Here is a 19,432-nt window from a genome sequence, read left to right as displayed (position 1 = left end):
AGGACCACAACTCTAGCCTGGCCTAGCTGAGTAAAATACCAAAAAGAACACGAGGTGCAAAACTTCATAAGCTGTAATACAATCGTCCAACTGATGTTTTATGACTCTAGGTTAAGTACATTTTGACATACATGCAGCCCAAAATTTAATTTCCTGACTTAGTCAAGGGCCATAACTCTGGTATTGCAAAGTGAAAAAAACCTGATGCTGGATAATGTTCCTACATGATTTCAGGATTCTAGGAGATTGTTTAGCTGTATGCAACACAAGCGCTTTATGTGTATGTTTCACTAAGTCAAGGACAATAGCTCCAATCTGCCTGAGCGAAGTACCAAACAGAACATCAGGTGTGCAACCTCAAATGTTATATAACACTCCCCTAATTTTTATGACTCTAAGTCAAATATTTTTTGAGGTACATGCGACATAAACTTTATCCCATTTATGCATATTTTTAGGGCCATAACTCTGGTCTGACTGACAAAAGTCGGGAAAAAATCCCATGTGCACATGCTGAATAATATTCCTATGATGATTCGTGAAAATATGACATAAACTTTTTCAGATATGTGCGACACAACTTTTATGCCTTTTTACATGACTGTGGTCTGACTGAGTGATATCTCTTACAAAACCCCAGATGCACAACTTCACATGCTGAATAATATTCCTGTAATGTTTCATAATACTGGGTCAAATACTTTTTTAGATACATGCGAAAAAATTAGGCACTTTTTATGCCTAGTTTTGACTAAGTCAAGGACCATAACTCTGGTCTGTCTGTCTGAAATCCAAATTTAAAGCCCTGGTGAACTGCTTCCTACGCTGAATAACAATCCTGTGAGGTTTGATGACTCTGGGTCGAATGCTTTTTCAGATATACATATTGGGACGGACGGACGGACAAGGGTAAGTCCCCCCATTTTTTTCGAGTGGGGGCGGGGGGCGGGGGGAGGTGGTGAGCGTGCACAAAAATGTGTAACATAGTCTTTGGACGTTCATAAATAATGGCTATATTTGTAAACTGGTAAACTGTAATGAATTGCAGAAATATTAAAATATTTTCTTATAAATTTGTTCTTTCAGATCCGTCGTGATTCCACTGCCACCAGTTTCGGCTGACCAGACGGACCTACTCCCAGATACACCGAGGAAATCAGAAGTAGAAAACAGTTATAAGAAATATGAGCAAGCTTTTAAACATTGAAAAAAAAATGGGGTTTGTGCAATTCTTTGGGGAGCGGGGAGTCCCATCTTATCCGCTAAAAGCTTATCAGTGGCAATTTATCTGTCATTTTTGACCAGTCTGCTCATATACCACTGCACGCACATAACTGCTTTTTATGATATTAATTAAATTGTTTCAAGAAATTCATGGGTTAATTTCTCCAAAAGTGCCAATTTAAGAATACACGTATTGAACTTTGTTTCTAAACGATAAAGAGTTCAAGCTGATTTTGCATTGCCCGGTACATTCACCATGTCATTGACATATGTCGTGAACGTTGCAATGCCTAATTATATGCTAATTAGGTCTTTAAAACTGGACACACAGACTATTGGCGGAACAGGCTGAGTGTGTTTTTGGAAGGTATCTTTATAATGGTTGCATTCAGCAGGTTTAAAGGTATTCCTATATTAAGCTCTAAAACGGTGCCCTGATTTGAACAAGTTTGGAAGTGAACCTTACAATGATGCTTCAGACCAAGTTCGGTGAAGAAGAAGTCGTTTAAAAGTATTTCTATTTTTAAAGGGGTCAATCGCCCCCATCTGAACAAACAAGGAGCGATATTACAGACCAAGTTTAATATAAACCGTCAGTCAATTAATGAGAAGAAGTTGTTTAAATTAATTTCTGTTTTTAGCTCTATAGTAGCCTCTAAATGGGGCAAAACGATCTCATTTGAAGAGGACCGTTTAATGATGCTACAGACCAAGTTTGATGAATATCTATTGAGCTTTTCGGGAGAAGCTGTTTAAGGCATTTCTTTTTTTAGCTCTATTGGCCAATAAACGACGCCAAGAGCCTGCACTTGAACAAAGTTGATAGAAGACCTGATAATGATTCTGCAAATGAAGATTGATGAAAATCTATCAAGCGATTCAGGAAAAACTAACTTTTAACACATTTGGGAGATGAACTTACACTGATACTACAGATCAAGTTCGACGAAGATCTATCAAGCAGTTCATTTAAAAAGAATTCATTTAAATGTTTTTCTTTTTTATCTAGAAGAGGCCCAGCTGAAACAGTTGAGCAAACTTGATGAAGGACTATGTCAGGATGCTGCTGACCATGTTTGTTGCTATTCTAACCAGTAGGTTCAGAGCAGAAGTCACCTGAAGAAAAATGTGGACGGACGTACGATGAGCGATTACAGTTGCTCACCCCAAGCATTTCGTGCTCAAGTGGGCGAAAAAATAGTGAAACGGCAAATAACAAGTTAGAGATTTTAGCTATATGTATTCTCTGAGCTACAGAAATAATGAAATCAACTCATCTAATACAAGAGAGCCATTAAGGTCCAGTATCGCTCAACTGATCAATTCGTTTTCCCCAAATCAGAGTTTTTATAAGTTTTGGGGGAAAGGTGGCGGGGCCCGTAAGGAGGAAAAAATTGCGCCGTAACCACTAAAATAAGGAAAAATTGCGTCGCGATAAAAAATATTTTTTTCATAAATAAATTACAATAAAACGAAAATGATTTAAAAACACATTGTCTCATGTTTCAAACGTAACAGTTTAGATTATTATGTACATCTAGAAATGATTTTGTTTGTTGGGATATGTAAAAAAGAACTGAGGTGATTTCTTTTTCAGAAATAGGGGAAACAACATACTTTTTGGACAGGGAAATGAGGCTTAATTTCGGCCCGAAAACCGGCTAAAATAGCTGCAAAGTTATCTTAAGTTTTAAAAGACAAACATTCCAACCAAGTCTTAAATTCATGTAGAAAATGTGGCTGTTTGGGTGTTAACAAAGTTTTTTCTATGATGTGACCTACTGGATTATAATTGTCCTAAATAATTAATTAAATATAACTTGACCTAAATTTCGTAGACAAAAATTCTGATAAGGTTTTAAGAAGACCTAGCAGTTAATGTGGCCACTAGAGTGTTTACAAGATAATTTGACCTACTTATTGACAAAGTAACCAAATGTTGACTTTGGTTATATCTCATAAAGACAAATATTCAAACAAAGTGTCATGATGATCAAATATAAAATGCGGCCTAAGAGTGTTTATAAGGTCTGACCTCACGTTACCTTAACAAACAGAAGATAAGGCCTCCAGAGTGTTAACAAGTTTATTTCCTATAATTTGACCTTATGACCTAGTTTTTGATATCATGTAATTCAGTTTTGAACCTGAACTAGATTTTATAAAGACAAACATTCTGGCAAAGATTTAGAAGATCAAACAGAAAATGCAGCATCTAGAGTATTAACAATGTTTTTTTTCTATGATTTAACCTAGTAACCAAGCTGTTGACCTCTTGTCACGGTCCATTTTTGAATTTGACCTAGATTTTATAGTTACAAACACTATGACAAAGTTTTAAGATCAAGCAGAAAATGCGGCCTCTAGGGTGTCAACAAGGCTTTCTTATGATTTGACTTAGTGACTCAGTTTTGACCCGAGGTAAACCAATTTTAAACCTGTTCTAATTTTCTTTAAGAAAAACATTCGGACAAAGTTTCATAAAGATGAGGCTAATGTGCGGCTTCTAGAGTGTTAACGAGGTTTTCCTATTATTTGACATAGTTTTGGACACCAGAAGACCGATTGACGAACTCGTCTGAGATTTTATTGAAAGTAATGTTCTGATCAAGTTTCAGTTAACAGTTGAGGGTGTTTATATAATAGTTAAATTTTTGACGAGGGACGCCACACGACGACGATGCACGACAGACACGGTGTGATCATTATAGCTCACCTTAAGCAGTTGGTGCTCAGGTGAGCAAAACATATATTTTATCATGCTCTAATTGCTCTTTATATTAAATATATGTTAGTTTAGACTCTTTTACTCACATCGATTGCAGAATGCAGAAAATAAAACATTTCACAACTTATGTCAACTAAACTTGATGACTGCGCCCAGCAGACAATCGATAACACAATAATATCTAAGTACAAAAGGGGCATAATTTCATCAAAATGTCAGAAAGAGCATTGGAACCTATGCTATTCATGATGAGGTAAAGGTACGCGCAGCAATACAGGTGTGAAATTGACAACATTTGTTAACAATCATTTGTCTGAATCCGACTCCGGCAATGGCAGTATATCTTTCATTACGGCAAGGTAAAAAGATTGGTATACTGTCGAAAACAACAACAAATAAAACACACAAGCTTTCCTGAAACAATCTCAAAAATTCACAATTAATGTAAATTATTCATTGATGACTAGTCAACAGACTTAATACATTTAAAAACGAATCGATTACCGGTATTCCTAATATTGAAATACTAATTACTTGAAATGTTTCAAAATTGTAGACCATATATCTGCCATGTCAACTACACTACCCACTTGAATGACAAAGTAAGGACACTTTTCTCGTTTAATATTCAAACATTGCTTAGCTTCTAAACTGTTGTCTTGCATGTCTTCTTCTGCAAGTGTTTGATAATGGAGGCCAGGTACTTTGTGCATCACATATCCAAACAGTAGAACATCGTCAAGGTGGAAAAATGGTGTCTTGGATGCAGACAAATATAACGACGGCATTATGTCATTTGTCATACTCACAAATTTACCCTTACAAAAACTTAGGTAACTTTTTACTCCTCTAAAATGATTTTCACCGGCATACCATTTATATTTACTATCTCGAGAAATAATACCAGGTTGATAATCACAGTAAACATTCGTCGTTTGCACAGCTTTGACATGCCTTAGTCTGTATAAATAAATAAACATGTTGACTAGAATGTCATCGTCCATTTTAAGAATCATATCTGCATTACGGCACCTTTCCGTGATCCATTTGAAGCCCATTACACCTTTATGCGTAAGGTTGTAGTACGAGTCTATAAAATCGCCTTGCAAGATGTCTTTATGCTCTTTAAACTCCATCTCTATGCCAGCTTGAACAATACGATTGGTAGTTCTACCAAGCAGAAATAGCACCCTTACTGTGGCTAGATCAGAGTAGTACGAATCGTTTGTCCACGTATTTCGGATTGCCTGCCTGCGTTCAAAGTGATCTGTCGCCGTATTAAAAACAACAAGCACCGTCAGATTTTGAACAGATCTGCACAGATCTGGATTCTCTATAAGATATGGAGCGTTAATAGTAAGTGGGTACATTGGATTTGACGGATTTATAAGTCGAATTAAATTTGGCTGTACTTTAACTGGGTACTTCAAGTCAACATCTTCGTAATAAGAACGATCATCCAGGTTATAGTGGTCGTAGTAGGTTCGTAAAGTAAGCATGTTTTTATACACTGAAGCAAGTACTGCAGCAACTGTAGCCAAAATTAGGTATTTAAGAACACACTTTCTTGTCGTCTTAATGTTCAGAAACGCCATGCTATTCAGACGCCTTGCTGTCTTCCGAGTCTTGACACCGATATACAGATCTGAAAAATGAAAATATTTCAGCATTGAAAACGCATTTACAATTTAAGGTAAAAATAGATCTAAATAGGCACATTGCCCTTGGATGTCCACAATAAGGAAGTGGTGACGCGGAAAATAATTCCTCTGTTTGATGGTGAATATTGAAGTTTTGAGTAAAAGACCTGCAATAAATCTCATACTCTAGTAGAGGAGAGACGAAATAGTTGGTACACATGAACAATGTAACAGAATGAGAATGTCAGACTATGCCAGACATGACTTTTGATCGGGCTATTTGTTCCTGTTCGCGGCCATTTAGAGTGTTTTTTCATATACATGTGACATGGTTTAAGACGAATGAAAAAAGGGTCGGTCATCCCCTTATCTATTGTGGCTGGAAAATTTTCCATTTAATAGCAAGCAAAATTGCAATATTAGAACATATAGTGAAAAACTGCAATCTTAGGCCATATGGATAACACTTATTACATCTTGACCTGTATTTTATGATGTTACACCTGTGTACCAAAAATATTTGAACCTGTCAGCCATGCAAAAAATGTTTCACTGTTCTGGATCAATTTGACATTGACCGACTGACCTCATAATCGAAAGGGGTCATCTGCTGGTCATGATCAACCTCCCTCTTAAGTTTCATGATCCAAGACTCAAGCGTTCTAAAATTTTCGTCCGGAAAATGGTCTATTGTTCCGGGTCACTGTGACCTTGACGTTTGATCTACTGACCTCAAAATCAGTTGTGGTCAACCTCCCTATCCTAGGCCAAGCTTTCTCAAGTTATCATATGGAAACCGTTTAACTGTTCCGGGTCCATGTGACCTTTACCTATGACCTACTAATCTCAAAGTCTAATCTGACCTGTATTTCATGATGTTACACCTCTGTTCCAAAATTTATGACCCGTAGTATGCCCAAACATTCACAAGTTATAATTCTTTAACCGTTTAACTATTTCAGGTCATTGTGACATTGACCTGTGACCTACTGACCTCAAAGTCGAACTTGACCCGTATTTTATGATGTTACACTTGTGTACCAAAAGGTATGCAAATCAGTAAAGTCTTTCATAAGTTTTTGTTCTTAAACCATACAAACCAACGGACAGACCGACAAGCTCACTCCTATATACCCACAAACGAGTTTTGGGGTGGGTTGGGGTATAATAATGTTATAAGACATAATATTTCCCAATGTACAGACACTAAACAATGATTCAAAACCATTTCATGAATTATTTACAACTGCACATTGTATCTCCACATAATGCTTACATACGTATCACTAAATCAGCACAAGACAGACAGCATTACCAACAGATAGTTCCATGAATGTTAATATCTCAACAAATTTCAAAAATAGACCTCAACCTCACACAAGAGGATTTGAACTTGATTTTGTTTCTGATTTAGTTCGCCGGCGAGGATCCATTAAACGGTCGATATTTTCAATTTTTGTTGTGAAGGTCCCTTTGATCGAGAAGGAAGGCCCAAGGTGTCCGTCCGTGCATTATTTCATCACGGGCGGGCACCTGAATAGAACACCAACCTTTCGTAAACCAACAGGATAGCTTTCTCACATGAAAAATTCAACGCCCCGAGTGAAGCTCGAACTCACATCGGTGAATGGCAAGTGTTTAAAAGTCACAGACTTTAAGTACTTGCCCGCCACCCCCCCACCCCCCTCTCTCTCCCACGTTATAGTCTGTTATAGATACACTTAATGACACTCTAACGCAATTTTAAAGTTTTGCCTTCACTACGCTACGCTCCGTTTCGGCAAACTTAATTACATTAGAAAGTCAATAAATGATCTATAACATATTTAATATCGATTAGAATAAGTCAAATAATTACATCACACACGTCAAAAATGTGTAACCTACATCAAAAACTAATGCCGAACGTCACTTTCCATTTAATTAAAGATGCGCCACAAAAGGACTATATTACTTTGTATTTCCATGATGGTAATTATACATGATCTGTATGAAAAAAAACATTAAAAGAACTATTGGTCTTGTATGAAAACATTTCTGATTATCTTACGACACATTTGTTTGTTACTTAATTTGGTTTGACATGTGCATTGCATCCAGGTTCAAAACAATATTTCCTTATCAATGATTGGCCGTCTTTTGGGCAAAAGAATAATCTTTCAGAAAAACCTTACTTCAAAGCCCAGTTCCAAACCGTTTACGCCTCACGAGCGAGCAACGGCGTACGAAATGGTACTGTTTTCTCTGTCCGAATAAATCCCACACATACTGGTTTCCCAGTAGTTTCCGGACCGAAATCGTCATTTTTTGCGAGTAACTTTCAAACAAAACATAATAGAAACATAATTTTTTCACAGAAAAAAAGCTAGGTTGTTCGTTTACACCATGCAGAATTCGTATTACACTTGCGTTCATAACACAAATGTAGATGAGGCCTCAAACGGGGTAATTAATTCCATTAAAATCTCATTTAGTCCGAGTAGTTTTCCGGATCTTTCATTGTAACAGTTGTAACCTCTCTGTAAAAGCAAACATTTCCGATTTTGTTATATATATTCAAAATTAAAACATAATTCTAAGGCGTGATGACGATTTGAAAAGTATATTTAAAAAAATTAACAAATACTACATATATAATACGCTCATTACAGTTACGTCTAATAACGTTTGAAAAAAATATACGGACCTGGATTCCTGGAAGCAATGCACATGTCAAACTGTTCTTACCTTTCTCATGGCTCATTGTCACAGGTGCAATTTTTTTTTCAAAATGGCTTTTTGTCATTTTTTCCCCTAAGAAAACATTATAATTGTAATAAATTTAAGTGCATATGGCTCATGGATCCATACTGTATCCTAGGTACGTTACTGCCACCTGTGCTCAGTACTGGAAATTCCTAGGCTTTGAAGTTATCTACAAACGAGGACATTAATCTCAACTGTCCAAATATGATTAAAATATTTACGTCCACCCCTTATCTATACATGTGCATATAGTATGTTGATTTATAGATATAAACAAAAAGAATGAAAATTAAAGTACTTGCTTACCACAAATCCAGTCTTTAAAAATCGATCTCACCCAATGAGCAATACTTATGACGTCACTGATAAGCACGAGGATTGCGTCACATATGAAGAAAGTAATAATCTCTTTACACTGTTAGTTCCACAGCCCGCTTTCATATCTAGATCTATATTTGTTGTTTCTTTTCAACCCTTACCCTGCTATATTTTTAAAAAGGCAAAATCACATGCCGCCGGCAGGTTAAAGGTTAAGCATTAAAGTTTTGAATCAGGTTTCAGCATCTAAGACCGTTGCAGCTGCGTCAAGGTCTACAATTAAAATTAGGAACGTTCAAAGCAGGGGCGTACCTGGACCATATTGAAGAATACACCCTGAGGGAGATTGGAGGAGGGGGCGTCCCCATGCGCGGATCCAGGCAATTTTCTCAGAGGGGGTCCGACCGGCCCTCAATATGACTGACAAAAATATGTCTTTATACCGGTACATAAAATTTTTTGATGTGTATGTTGTGTGGATGCTAGCCGTCTACCAGAACAGGGTTGCCAATACATTTTGTTGAACAGGCTGAAATAGAAAAGTAGCTGACCAGCTTGGGGTGGGGGTGGATTGCCCCCCAATCCCCACCCCTGGAAAATTTTGAAATTCAGCGCTTCATTTCCTGCATTCTGGGGGCATTTTAGGACCATTCAAGAACACCTTTTCCACTTAAATTATATATACAATATTTCGCTTTTTTATGAGCTCACCTGTTAAATTTGGGGAAAATAATAAAATTAATTTTTCTTAAAGGTCAAATTCTTTGTTTCTTTAAGATAATTAACATAAAAGTGAATTACGACAAGGTCGTATGTAGCAACACTTTGAATGCGGTCCTAGGTTTGACTTTTCGAAAAACCATTTCCTGCCCTTCTTCTCTTCTTTTCCTTTTGAATTTTCAGAGGGGGTCCGGACCCCCGGACCCCCCTCTGGATCCGCGCATGGTCCCCTCCTGCCGGTGGGGATACGGGGGGGGGGGGCTCCCCCGCAAAACTTAGGCTTTTAGTGGTGCAAGGAGAGCTAATAGATCTATTAGAATCTAGTGGATTTTCTTTTGTTTTGTAAAACTAGACACTTAATAACAAAATGTAATAGAGCTAACAAAATTCGTAAAATAACGAATGGCATGATAGAATCTATATGACAAACAGAGATACTTGTCCATTCTACTTTCTCGCTAGACTTTGAACACAAATGCATGCCTGCGACTTTCTCTATTTGAAAAGCTGTCAACTAGAACTACTTCATCTGCATTGATTTCTCTCTCCTAATAAATGTTCATTAATCCGAGACCGCTCAGTCTCTAAATTCCCATAGTGCTCCTCAGATATATTTTCACTCGTCGCCGTAGACACTGGCGTAACAGTAAAAAGCATCATGCACATTCTGATGTTTGGAAATGATTCTTTCCGAGCCAGACGGAGACTAGCTGAAAGGTCCTTGAAGTGCAGTGGCCAACAGACGGCCGTCTGCAAGTGTATGGTCTGTCCACCAATTTCGCCATCTTCTTCTTCAGTTTCTTCACCGCCAAAATGGCGAACCCTAGATCACTAGGTATGGTTTAATCCACTACCGAATAAATGTAACACTGTACAGATGCAACGCCCCACACCAGAATCACCACGAAAAATATTTACATCAGTCTTTACACACTGTCTAAAATTTGTCTAAAATTCTATAAGTTAGACCGCATGCACTCAGTGGGAGATCACCTTGCACATTCCCTCACAAACGTCTCCTCGTCGACGTCTAAATTAGCCTGGCTCCGCTTTCACTAACGTTCTCAAAGTAAGACAATTCTCAGCTCAAAATTGTCTCAGAACTGTCTGAGCATTGTCTCACTATGAGAACGTTAGTGAAAGCGGGGCCAGGCTAATTTAGACGTTGAGGCAACAGGACTTTATTATTACAAAGTGGAGATTTTCTTTAAGCAGTAGGTTAGCATAGTTGGTACAGTACTAGTCCTGTAAGAGAGGGTCCCCAAGACTGAGCCCTACAGTAGACTGACTACACATTTTACTCAATCTGTTAAATTAACTAGGTGCACAACATTGGACTGCGACTGTATTATAAACTATAGAGGACGACTTTTATATAGCAGGGAAGTTGATTATGATATAGGACTTGATTACCACAAAGGGGAAATTGTATGTGTCAGCAGCTGGTTAGTTCAGTTGATAGTGCGCACACCCTGTAAACAAAGGGTCCCGGCTTTGAGCCAACGACTAACTGCTCATTTTTATCACCCCTTGATAATAACCCCCAAGTTGTGAAATGAAATTTCATAATTTAATTGCGCGCTAAGAATAAGGACTTCTAGGGACGTTACTGCACAAGTCAATATATCTCGGTACGAGCGTTTTTGGTACGAAACATAGGCACAGTAAAACGTCTACCGTACTTAATAAATGTTGTATTCAAAGTTGTATAGCATTCAAGACGAGAAAGAAACATTTTAGTGACAGTAAAAAGGTTTGAAAATGTTGTTCTGGTGGTAAATTAATTGCTGCATGTGTTTTAAAAGCGTAAACAGTGGCCCTAGCAACAACCGGCCATTTTAGTTTTACTTGGATTACTTCCCTTGAAATTAAGAAATTACCGTCTCTGACGAAGTTTGTTGTCATCCATGTCATGCTGGTGAACTCAACGTGAAAGTCGAACCGACTACGGCGGCGGCCTATATTGTATTGTCGAAAAGTCGCCATTTTGTTTCTTTGAGAAAAGCTCTGAGACAGCCCAACCCTTGACTCAAGAAATCTGAGAAAACTCTCAGCGCGTAAGTTGAGATTTTACGGAGAGATTTTTAGTGAAAGCCAATCTGAGAAAATTCTCAAGCTTAGAATCAAAGTTGAGATTTTCCTCACACTTGAGCTGAGATTTTGACTTGAGAACGTTAGTGAAAGCGGGGCCAGTACTCCTCTGAATAGTTCTCTGCAGTGGTCGACATGTAGATTTCTTCTTTGCACCTGTGAAAGCTTTGATTCAAATAAATATAAGGCATGTTATTGATTTAAAGAAATTTGATTATATTTTTAGATAAAAATCCATTAAACATATCAATAGATCGTGTAGATCTATATAGATCTAGTACATTAAATTTGTTTTGGGTTTAACACCGTTTTTCAACAGTATTTCAGTCATGTAACGGCGGGCAATTAACCTAACCAGTGTTCCTGGATTCTGTACCAGTACAAACCTGTTCTCCGCAAGTAACTGCTAACTTCCCCACAGGAAGCTAGATCTATATCTAAATATTATAAGTTTAATTCACACGCGAAATCTAGACAATTATCTTTTTATTGCATGAATGAAAGATAAAACTCTGTTGCACCTCAAATTGGTAGCAACGCATTATGGTAGTCACGATATGTCATGTCATGAGCACTTCGTAGTACCAGATGCAAGTCACCCATTGATCTACATTATCGATTTGTGTTTCGCCATTGGTGACGTCACAGCTTTATTACGTCACTACTGGCGCATTTCATTCATAGTCAGGTACTGGTACCGGATGAGCACAACGTCTCGGGTTAATTCTAAATGTAATAGTGCAGTTTTATTTGTACATTTACTACGATCTAAAGTTTAATTTCAAAATTTGAAAACAAGATATCTACTCAGATATATTCTCATGTGCTTAAGTTCCATCACGAACACCCGGAATAACCATTGGTGAACAAATCAAGTACGACTTCACACTGTGCTAAATGATGTACGTTCATGCATATATTTGATAGCTGTTTTTCTATAGTTTGTTATGCAGAACATTTCAAATAACGTTTCTGTTCACGAGATAAATGTATTACCTACAGCAAATTTAAATATTTGTTTCAGTTTTGGACGAATTATCGAAGACAATGCCGTCCAGTGGAACCACAATAATACATATACGAATTTCGGCTTAATCGGTTTTTTGATAACCACCATAGATTTCACACTCCGCCGAAAGAAAATAGTTCTCAAATGGCTGCACAAAGAACAACTGAAATTACCACGCTTCTGCGCTTTAATTGAAAGCAGGATTAGTGTAGTATAAATTCGAGCAGATGATGTGTCCGCTGACCAAAAAACTAAGCTTGCTTTATATACGAGATGTCTACAGTGTTCTTATCGCTGGAAGACGGATTTTTCATTGAAGATTTAACATCAATGGAATTCACAAATAAATTAGCTGTACTAAAAAATTCAGAATTTAGGGGAAGCAAAAGCTCGGATATTTGTTATTTTTAATCACCACAAAGAAGTGAAACAGAATAATAGAACTTTGATAGATGCTTTTAATAATCAAAAGAAGTAAAATACTTTTCCAATGATTTATGATACTTAGAAATTTATTGAGAAAGGAATATATTATATTGCCAAATACAATATTACTTAGCTCTCGGTAAATCTGTAAAAGTTATTACAATTCTAGACACGCCTGGTAAACTACAGAGCTACCTCTTTAAGAGGTATACGGTAAACTGCTCTGTCTCAACTTCCGAGGTAGTGCACGTCTCAATAAAAGAACATCAACAAAGATGAGCGTCATCATATTTTTTGCATTTTTACAAGAGGTAGCTCTGTAGTTTACCAGGCGTGCTAGAGCAAAATCAAAATATTTCATGTTCAAATGATTTGGCTATTATTATTATACCAGATTTATATAGCGCCCTTTTCATGATCAATTTCACGTTCAAAGGCGCTTTACATAGTTCAAATGCAGCCACACAGCGTATGTATGATTGTTTTGTAATTGTATGTGTCTATACATACACATCTGTGCAGTCTGATAATGATAGTCTGCATTGTTCATATTTAGTCATTAAATTCACAATGAACATAGAGATTTGGCAAGGAAATGGTTACACTGTGTTAAAAAAAAAACAACCGAAAAAGACATTTACTAGTTTAACAGTTCCAACAGAAAAGGGACAATGCTGATCTCGGACCTGACAGAATCAATACATTTCAAGACAATCCGTCCTCCAGTATTTATAATGCTTTGATTCAAACTGTGAAGGAAACTGGCAGTTTCTTATCAGAGGATGATAGCCGAGTGTAACTGTTTTCTTACTGAGAGTTGTGCAGGCCCGGAACCAGAAATATTTGATTGGGTTTGGAGGGGGAAAGGGGGGGGGGGGGGGGGGGGGGGGGGGGTGGGGGGGCAGTTAAGAACAAAGGCTTAACCGGCGAGGTGCATAGCGCCGATAGGGGGCAGATACTGGAGGGCGGTCTCTGTCCGTATTAGGGGAGGGGGAGTGTGGGTCTCCTCCCAGAAAGTTTTATACAGGTATAAAAATGGTGCCCTCTGGTGCACTTTTTGGTCTTTGAGGTACTGGGGATACTTCCCTCATTTTTGGAGAGGGGAGGGGAAGGGGATCTTCCCCTGAAAAAAATGAAATACATTTCCCTTTCTTTCACATGATATATTTTTGTTAGTTGATTTGTCATCATTTCCATGTAATAAAAATGTGCCCTGCAACTCGTCTTCAAACTGTCCAGGAAAAATAATGAAATGATGAAAAACGTTGTATCACGTGGTCCAAAAATGGGTAAAAGTAATAAATCGTAAACTGGATTGGTAGTGATGCGAGTTATCAACGCCGCTGCCAACCAACCACTCTTTGTTTTCTGGGGTAACTGTCACATGTTCAGAAATGTTATTTAGGGCGCGTGGATGCGGGAATATCTATTATGATTAAGCGTTTCGTCCTTGCATTCTACATTTCATAAACATAAATTCGTTCTTTATAAACGCTCGTTTCAGGGCTTTAAAAATTGTTAAAGTCTTAGACATGCAGGTAATTGAACAGTCTATCCATCCGCAAAATGACAAAAATGCTCGAGATATCTTCACGAAACCTAGTATGTAGATAAACGGTATTAAGGAAATTACGCAAGTCGATTTGTTTCGTTTATAGGACAAATAATGTAGTTCCTATAGCAAAGCATAATATATTAAGGGCAGTCATTTCAGCCATAGACGCTGTTGCTTAAAGGGCCGAGTTTGAATTCAAGCAGATGCACAGAGCTATTTCTCTAGTACTGACAGACTCACTACATATATAACCGTCGCTAATTTGAAGTCAGCTCATGTAATCATCAAGAGCTTATGACGAAATGTAGACAATGATATCCTCGTCACGAAATATGAGGATTAAACTGTTTGTGGTGAAAACTATCTGCAAGTCTTATAGGTTTGTATGTGTTATCATGGTAGCAAAGTTAGCATTGTAATGTTTATGCGGGCATAATCCATTTACTCTTGCTTCAAAAACATCAGCAAAACTCGAAAAAAAATTGAAACATATGTAAGGTATGTCATACGTTTTTCTTTTATATACTCCGTACAAATATTCAGCATATACCGCCTCGGTAGCTTAGTGGTAGAGCGTCCGCTTCGAGTGCGGGAGGTCGTGGGTTCGATCTCCGGTCGCGTCATACCAAAGACGTAAAAAATGGTACTAGTAGCTTCATCGCTTGGCGCTCAGCATTAAGAGGGTAGTGCTAGGACTGGTCAGCCCGGTGTCAGTATAATGTGACTGGGTAGGGTATCATGTCACGTGTCTACGGCATGATATTCCAGTGAGGCAGCACTATAAAGTTGGGTATTGTGCTCACTGCTACAAGTAGACACCGTCATTTATATGACTGAAAAATTATTGAAAAAGACGTTAAACCCGAACACAAACACACAAATATTTAGCGGATAATCAAGTATTTAGATCCTTAATGGGCTAACTTTCAAATGTAACGCATAGTATTCATTTGCGGAGTTGCGCATTTTAGGCAAGAAATTCGCGACTGAAATGATCTAGTATAATTTCCAATTGATAACCATGATTCTCATAGTATATCTAGGGATAGAATATAACATTTACAGTGATATTTTATTTCTGGTCTGGTGCCAGTCGTACTACTAACGAAAACTGCGAAGTGTCAGTAACTTGAATACTTTTGAATGTGATAAGTAAGTTTTTCGCATGATGAATGTTTCACAATCACTTGTCATCTGCCTAGTCAGCGGGAATCCCTGTTTGGTGATTTAGAAACGTCGTCTAACCAAACCCGTTCGCCTGTTCAGTCTTTCTTGGTAAAAATTCACTAATGTAGATCAGTGGAAGAATAGGAGTCTAATGCGGAAGACATTGTTACGTATGTGTGTTTAAGTTGTTTCCCTTGGGTAGAAAAAAAGGTAAATGCGGTAGAATGTTATCTCTTATTATTTCTTATTAAGAGAAGCAAATGTCAGTATACGCAACACCCAATAACTTTTGACTTTATATGGGGTGCATCTTCGTTTTGTACACATATTTTATATCCTTTTATGTCTATCGATGAAACTGTACAGATTTTGTTAGACGAGCATAAATGTTAACTTTCAATGTTTTACATCTTCTCACAGTAGATCTTACAGTAAATCTTACTGTTTTTTACTATTCTAAGGAAAGTCTTTATTTCTAAATTATAAACAATACCAAAATGATCACAGGCAGTGTCTTTTAAAATTACATTTTTTGCCAGTAAGATTAAAATTATTCAGGATGTATTTAGAATTCGAAAAGTTTTTATAACAATTCCTTGAGTAGGGGAGAACGGGGTTGAATGTGCCACGGATTGGTTGTGCCACACGTGACTACATCTTTATTGAAGAGCTGAGACGTCATTTGCAAATATTCTAAACGCGCCATTTTTCAAATATACTTCTTGGAAAGTGCAAGCATTGTAAACAAAAGGACAAAGAAACTGTGTTTGAAAATGTAAGTGAATTTTTGATGTTCTTACATATTAATGATTTGTGTTCTGACAGTACGTTTTTATGAAGATATATTGACACAAGAATTCAGCATTTTGAGATGTGTGAACACAGAAATACGAAAAGGTTAAATGCCATGTAGGTTTATAATGCTATATCATACTGTAAGGTAAGGGTGTACCCCGCACATTTGTACCCCGCATACTGTCACAACCTTCCGGTTGTGACGTTTGACAGGCCACGTTTACACTAGCAGTATTCTTAAACTAAAGACTATGGGGCCGTCTTATCAAAATCGTAACTTTACGAGAAACTTGCGAGGTCCATTTCTCGTAAGTTCCGATTTACGAGAATATTTATGATTCTCGCAAACCGTCTTATCAACGTCCTCGTAAGTCCGCATATCGCAATCCTCGTAACTTTCTCGTAACTTTCTCGTAACTGGTTAAACACAGTGACGCAGTCTACATTTTTTTAACGTCGTGTAAATAAAACGGGCACTTGCTTCTAATAGTAACAAAACAACCGGCATAATCTAAACATAAACATGTAATAAAATTTATGAGTCTTATTTAATAAGCATATTTTATAAAAGTTTTCTTCGGCGGAGAGATAAATGTTTAAAATAAATGTGTTCCAAAACAAAAACAAAAATTTTCGCACCGGAAAACTAGTTAGTTGAGATGATGTTCAAGTGTTCATATTTCGTCTGTTTGAATTCGGACTGGTAAAAAAAGCAATTTTTATGCGTACATCATATTCAGAAGATCTGACGTTGTGTAAAATGAACAAAGCACAGGGTGTAGTTCTCACCTGGGATAAACATGTCATTTTTGTTCAAAACTAGTAGGAAGTAATTGTACGGATGTGTAGCCTATATTGATCGTCGATGTGTTTTCTGATCGTCCGAGAATTGGTTTATCGTGCGCAAATGATTAAGCATGTTTCATTTTTAAATGATCTGATAATATTTAAAGTAGATATATTTTACAATGATTGATCCTACCATAGAAATTTACAAACAATTCGAAAAATCGTGATTTGTGCGAGTCTGGATTGTGCGTTGGTGTATAATCTGAAATACATTTTCATCTTAATCACAGCCATTTGTATATAATTGTGTAACCACAAGGCATTAAGTCATCTTTTTATCAAACAAACTATAATAATTTCATAGCCTTTATTTTACTAATGTCATAGCAATTCCCGGCGTCGGTTCCTTACTCTCTTTCTTATTCCGTAATATAAAAAGCCTAACATAAACATGACATAGGCCTAATACAAAATTGCACAAACAATAGCTCACGCATTGTGTAAAGAAATACAAAATACAATATCAACAATATATCTAAATATATTTTACCACAACTGAAGTGAATTAAATAATTCAAAATGATTTGAATTTGAAGTAGGCCTAATAGTATATGTAAGATTTACCATCTTACAATTAGGGGTAGAAATAAAATCTGGAAATTAGATCCCTGGAAAGTAGATCGTAGGAGTAGAAAGACTGTTCTGAGGGCCGAAGGAATTCGGCGGTGAAAATTGCAAAGGGATTTAAAAAAAACAAAACAGACCAATGTATTTCTTTCTCTCATTCATCTCTCATTCAGACACGACGATTGGACATATTAAAAAGAAAAAAAAACAAACATGACAAGTGTGCACAAAGACTGCATGGACAAACACAAGGATGAATTGCCTCTGGAACCTACGTTAATATCTGTGATATTATGTACATTACCGTGGATCCCCGATTCAATAAAATAGCAGACGATACAAACATAACCCTCGGGAACCTCCGTTAATATTCGTGATATAACGTACATTACCGAGGATCCCCGATTCAATGAAAACGAAAGAATAGGCGAGCGGATCAGGCGACGCTCAAACCACTAAAGCTTACTGGGTATCGTTTTGAAATGTTAAAATAAAGATATAAGTCATCAATTACGATATTTTTGGTTTACTCCGAGCTACAGTAAAATGCTAATGTTTGTATTGTGAATTTGGATGACGAAAACGGCCATGTATTATGAAAATTTAGAATCATCACCAAATTTCTTTCTTAATTTTTCACGGGAATGATACCTCCAGATCTTTCTAGAAAACTCACTACTCTCACTCAAAATCTTGGAGCCTTCATTACCATCACCCGCCTTATACTTCCTTTACATACGTGTATTCCCTAACTAAATCTCTAAATCCGGAAACGCGCCTTTTGTGAAAATTAACTTTCATTTCCAAGTAATAATGTTTATTTCAGACAGAACTGTTATGTGAAAATGATACAAAACAAGACATTTAAAACTGACTGCTGAACTGAGACCTATGCATGTATATCATTGAAGACTTTATATAAAATTTATATATGTGCCATGAAAGAATGTATAAAAGTATGGTTCCTTGTTACGGTCTGAGTATAGTATTCTGGATATTGATAAGTGTCACGCAGACGAATTGTTATAATTTGTGTAAGAAATAAAGAAACTATTGATGTGTATAGGCGGTCAGGAACATACCCTGAACATAACTTGAGGCAATTTTCGGACATTTGGGAAAACCATAGGACAGGCAATGGAGCTGATGTACAAACTTAAAAACAGTACGATTTTTTTTACATAACCTGAAATGATTTTGGCCCTATTAAATGCCCTATAAACTACAAAGGATACACCATTGAAAAAGATCCGATCTACCACGGCCCAATATGCAAGATTTTCAAGTCCCTCTGGGTAATACATATGAGCCGCGCCATGAGGAAACCGACATGATAGTGACTTTGCGACCAGCATGGATCCAGCCAGCCTGCACATACGCGCAGTCTAGTCAGGATCCCTGCTGTTCGCTTTCAAAGCCTATTGGAATTAGAGAAACTGTTAGCGAACAGCATGGATCTATGTTGGTTTTCTCATGGCGCGGCTCATATATGCTTAAAATAACTATGAATATGTAGAAATATACACAAGATAATGTACGGTACCATGTTTCCATGCATTGCGTTGCACCAGTTGCTTGGTAACATTAATTAATGGTGT

At 37.2% G+C, this 19,432-nt stretch overlaps 1 protein-coding gene across 1 annotated transcript; it reads right to left on the bottom strand.

Annotated features, from left to right (window-relative positions):
- Nucleotides 1-3,800: 3,800 nt before the first annotated feature.
- On the bottom strand, nucleotides 3,801-8,778 carry LOC123562672 (beta-1,3-galactosyltransferase 1-like). The gene is made up of 2 exons (XM_045355289.2): nucleotides 8,644-8,778; nucleotides 3,801-5,597 (listed from the first exon to the last, which is right to left on the bottom strand). The coding sequence occupies exon 2, from the start codon at nucleotides 5,545-5,547 to the stop codon at nucleotides 4,483-4,485; it is 1,065 nt and encodes a 354-aa protein (XP_045211224.2). The 5' UTR covers nucleotides 5,548-5,597; nucleotides 8,644-8,778; the 3' UTR covers nucleotides 3,801-4,482.
- Nucleotides 8,779-19,432: the final 10,654 nt, after the last annotated feature.

The sequence above is a fragment of the Mercenaria mercenaria genome, chromosome 2, assembly GCF_021730395.1.
Source record: "Mercenaria mercenaria strain notata chromosome 2, MADL_Memer_1, whole genome shotgun sequence".
NCBI classification, from domain to species: domain Eukaryota; kingdom Metazoa; phylum Mollusca; class Bivalvia; order Venerida; family Veneridae; genus Mercenaria; species Mercenaria mercenaria.
Note: the sequence above shows the minus strand (reverse complement) of the source record. Positions and strands in the feature narration are given on the sequence as shown.

What these genes read in the sequence shown, in the direction of transcription:
- LOC123562672 (XM_045355289.2), bottom strand. Translation starts at nt 5,547, where the DNA reads ATGGCGTTTCTGAACATTAAGACGACAAGAAAGTGTGTTCTTAAATAC.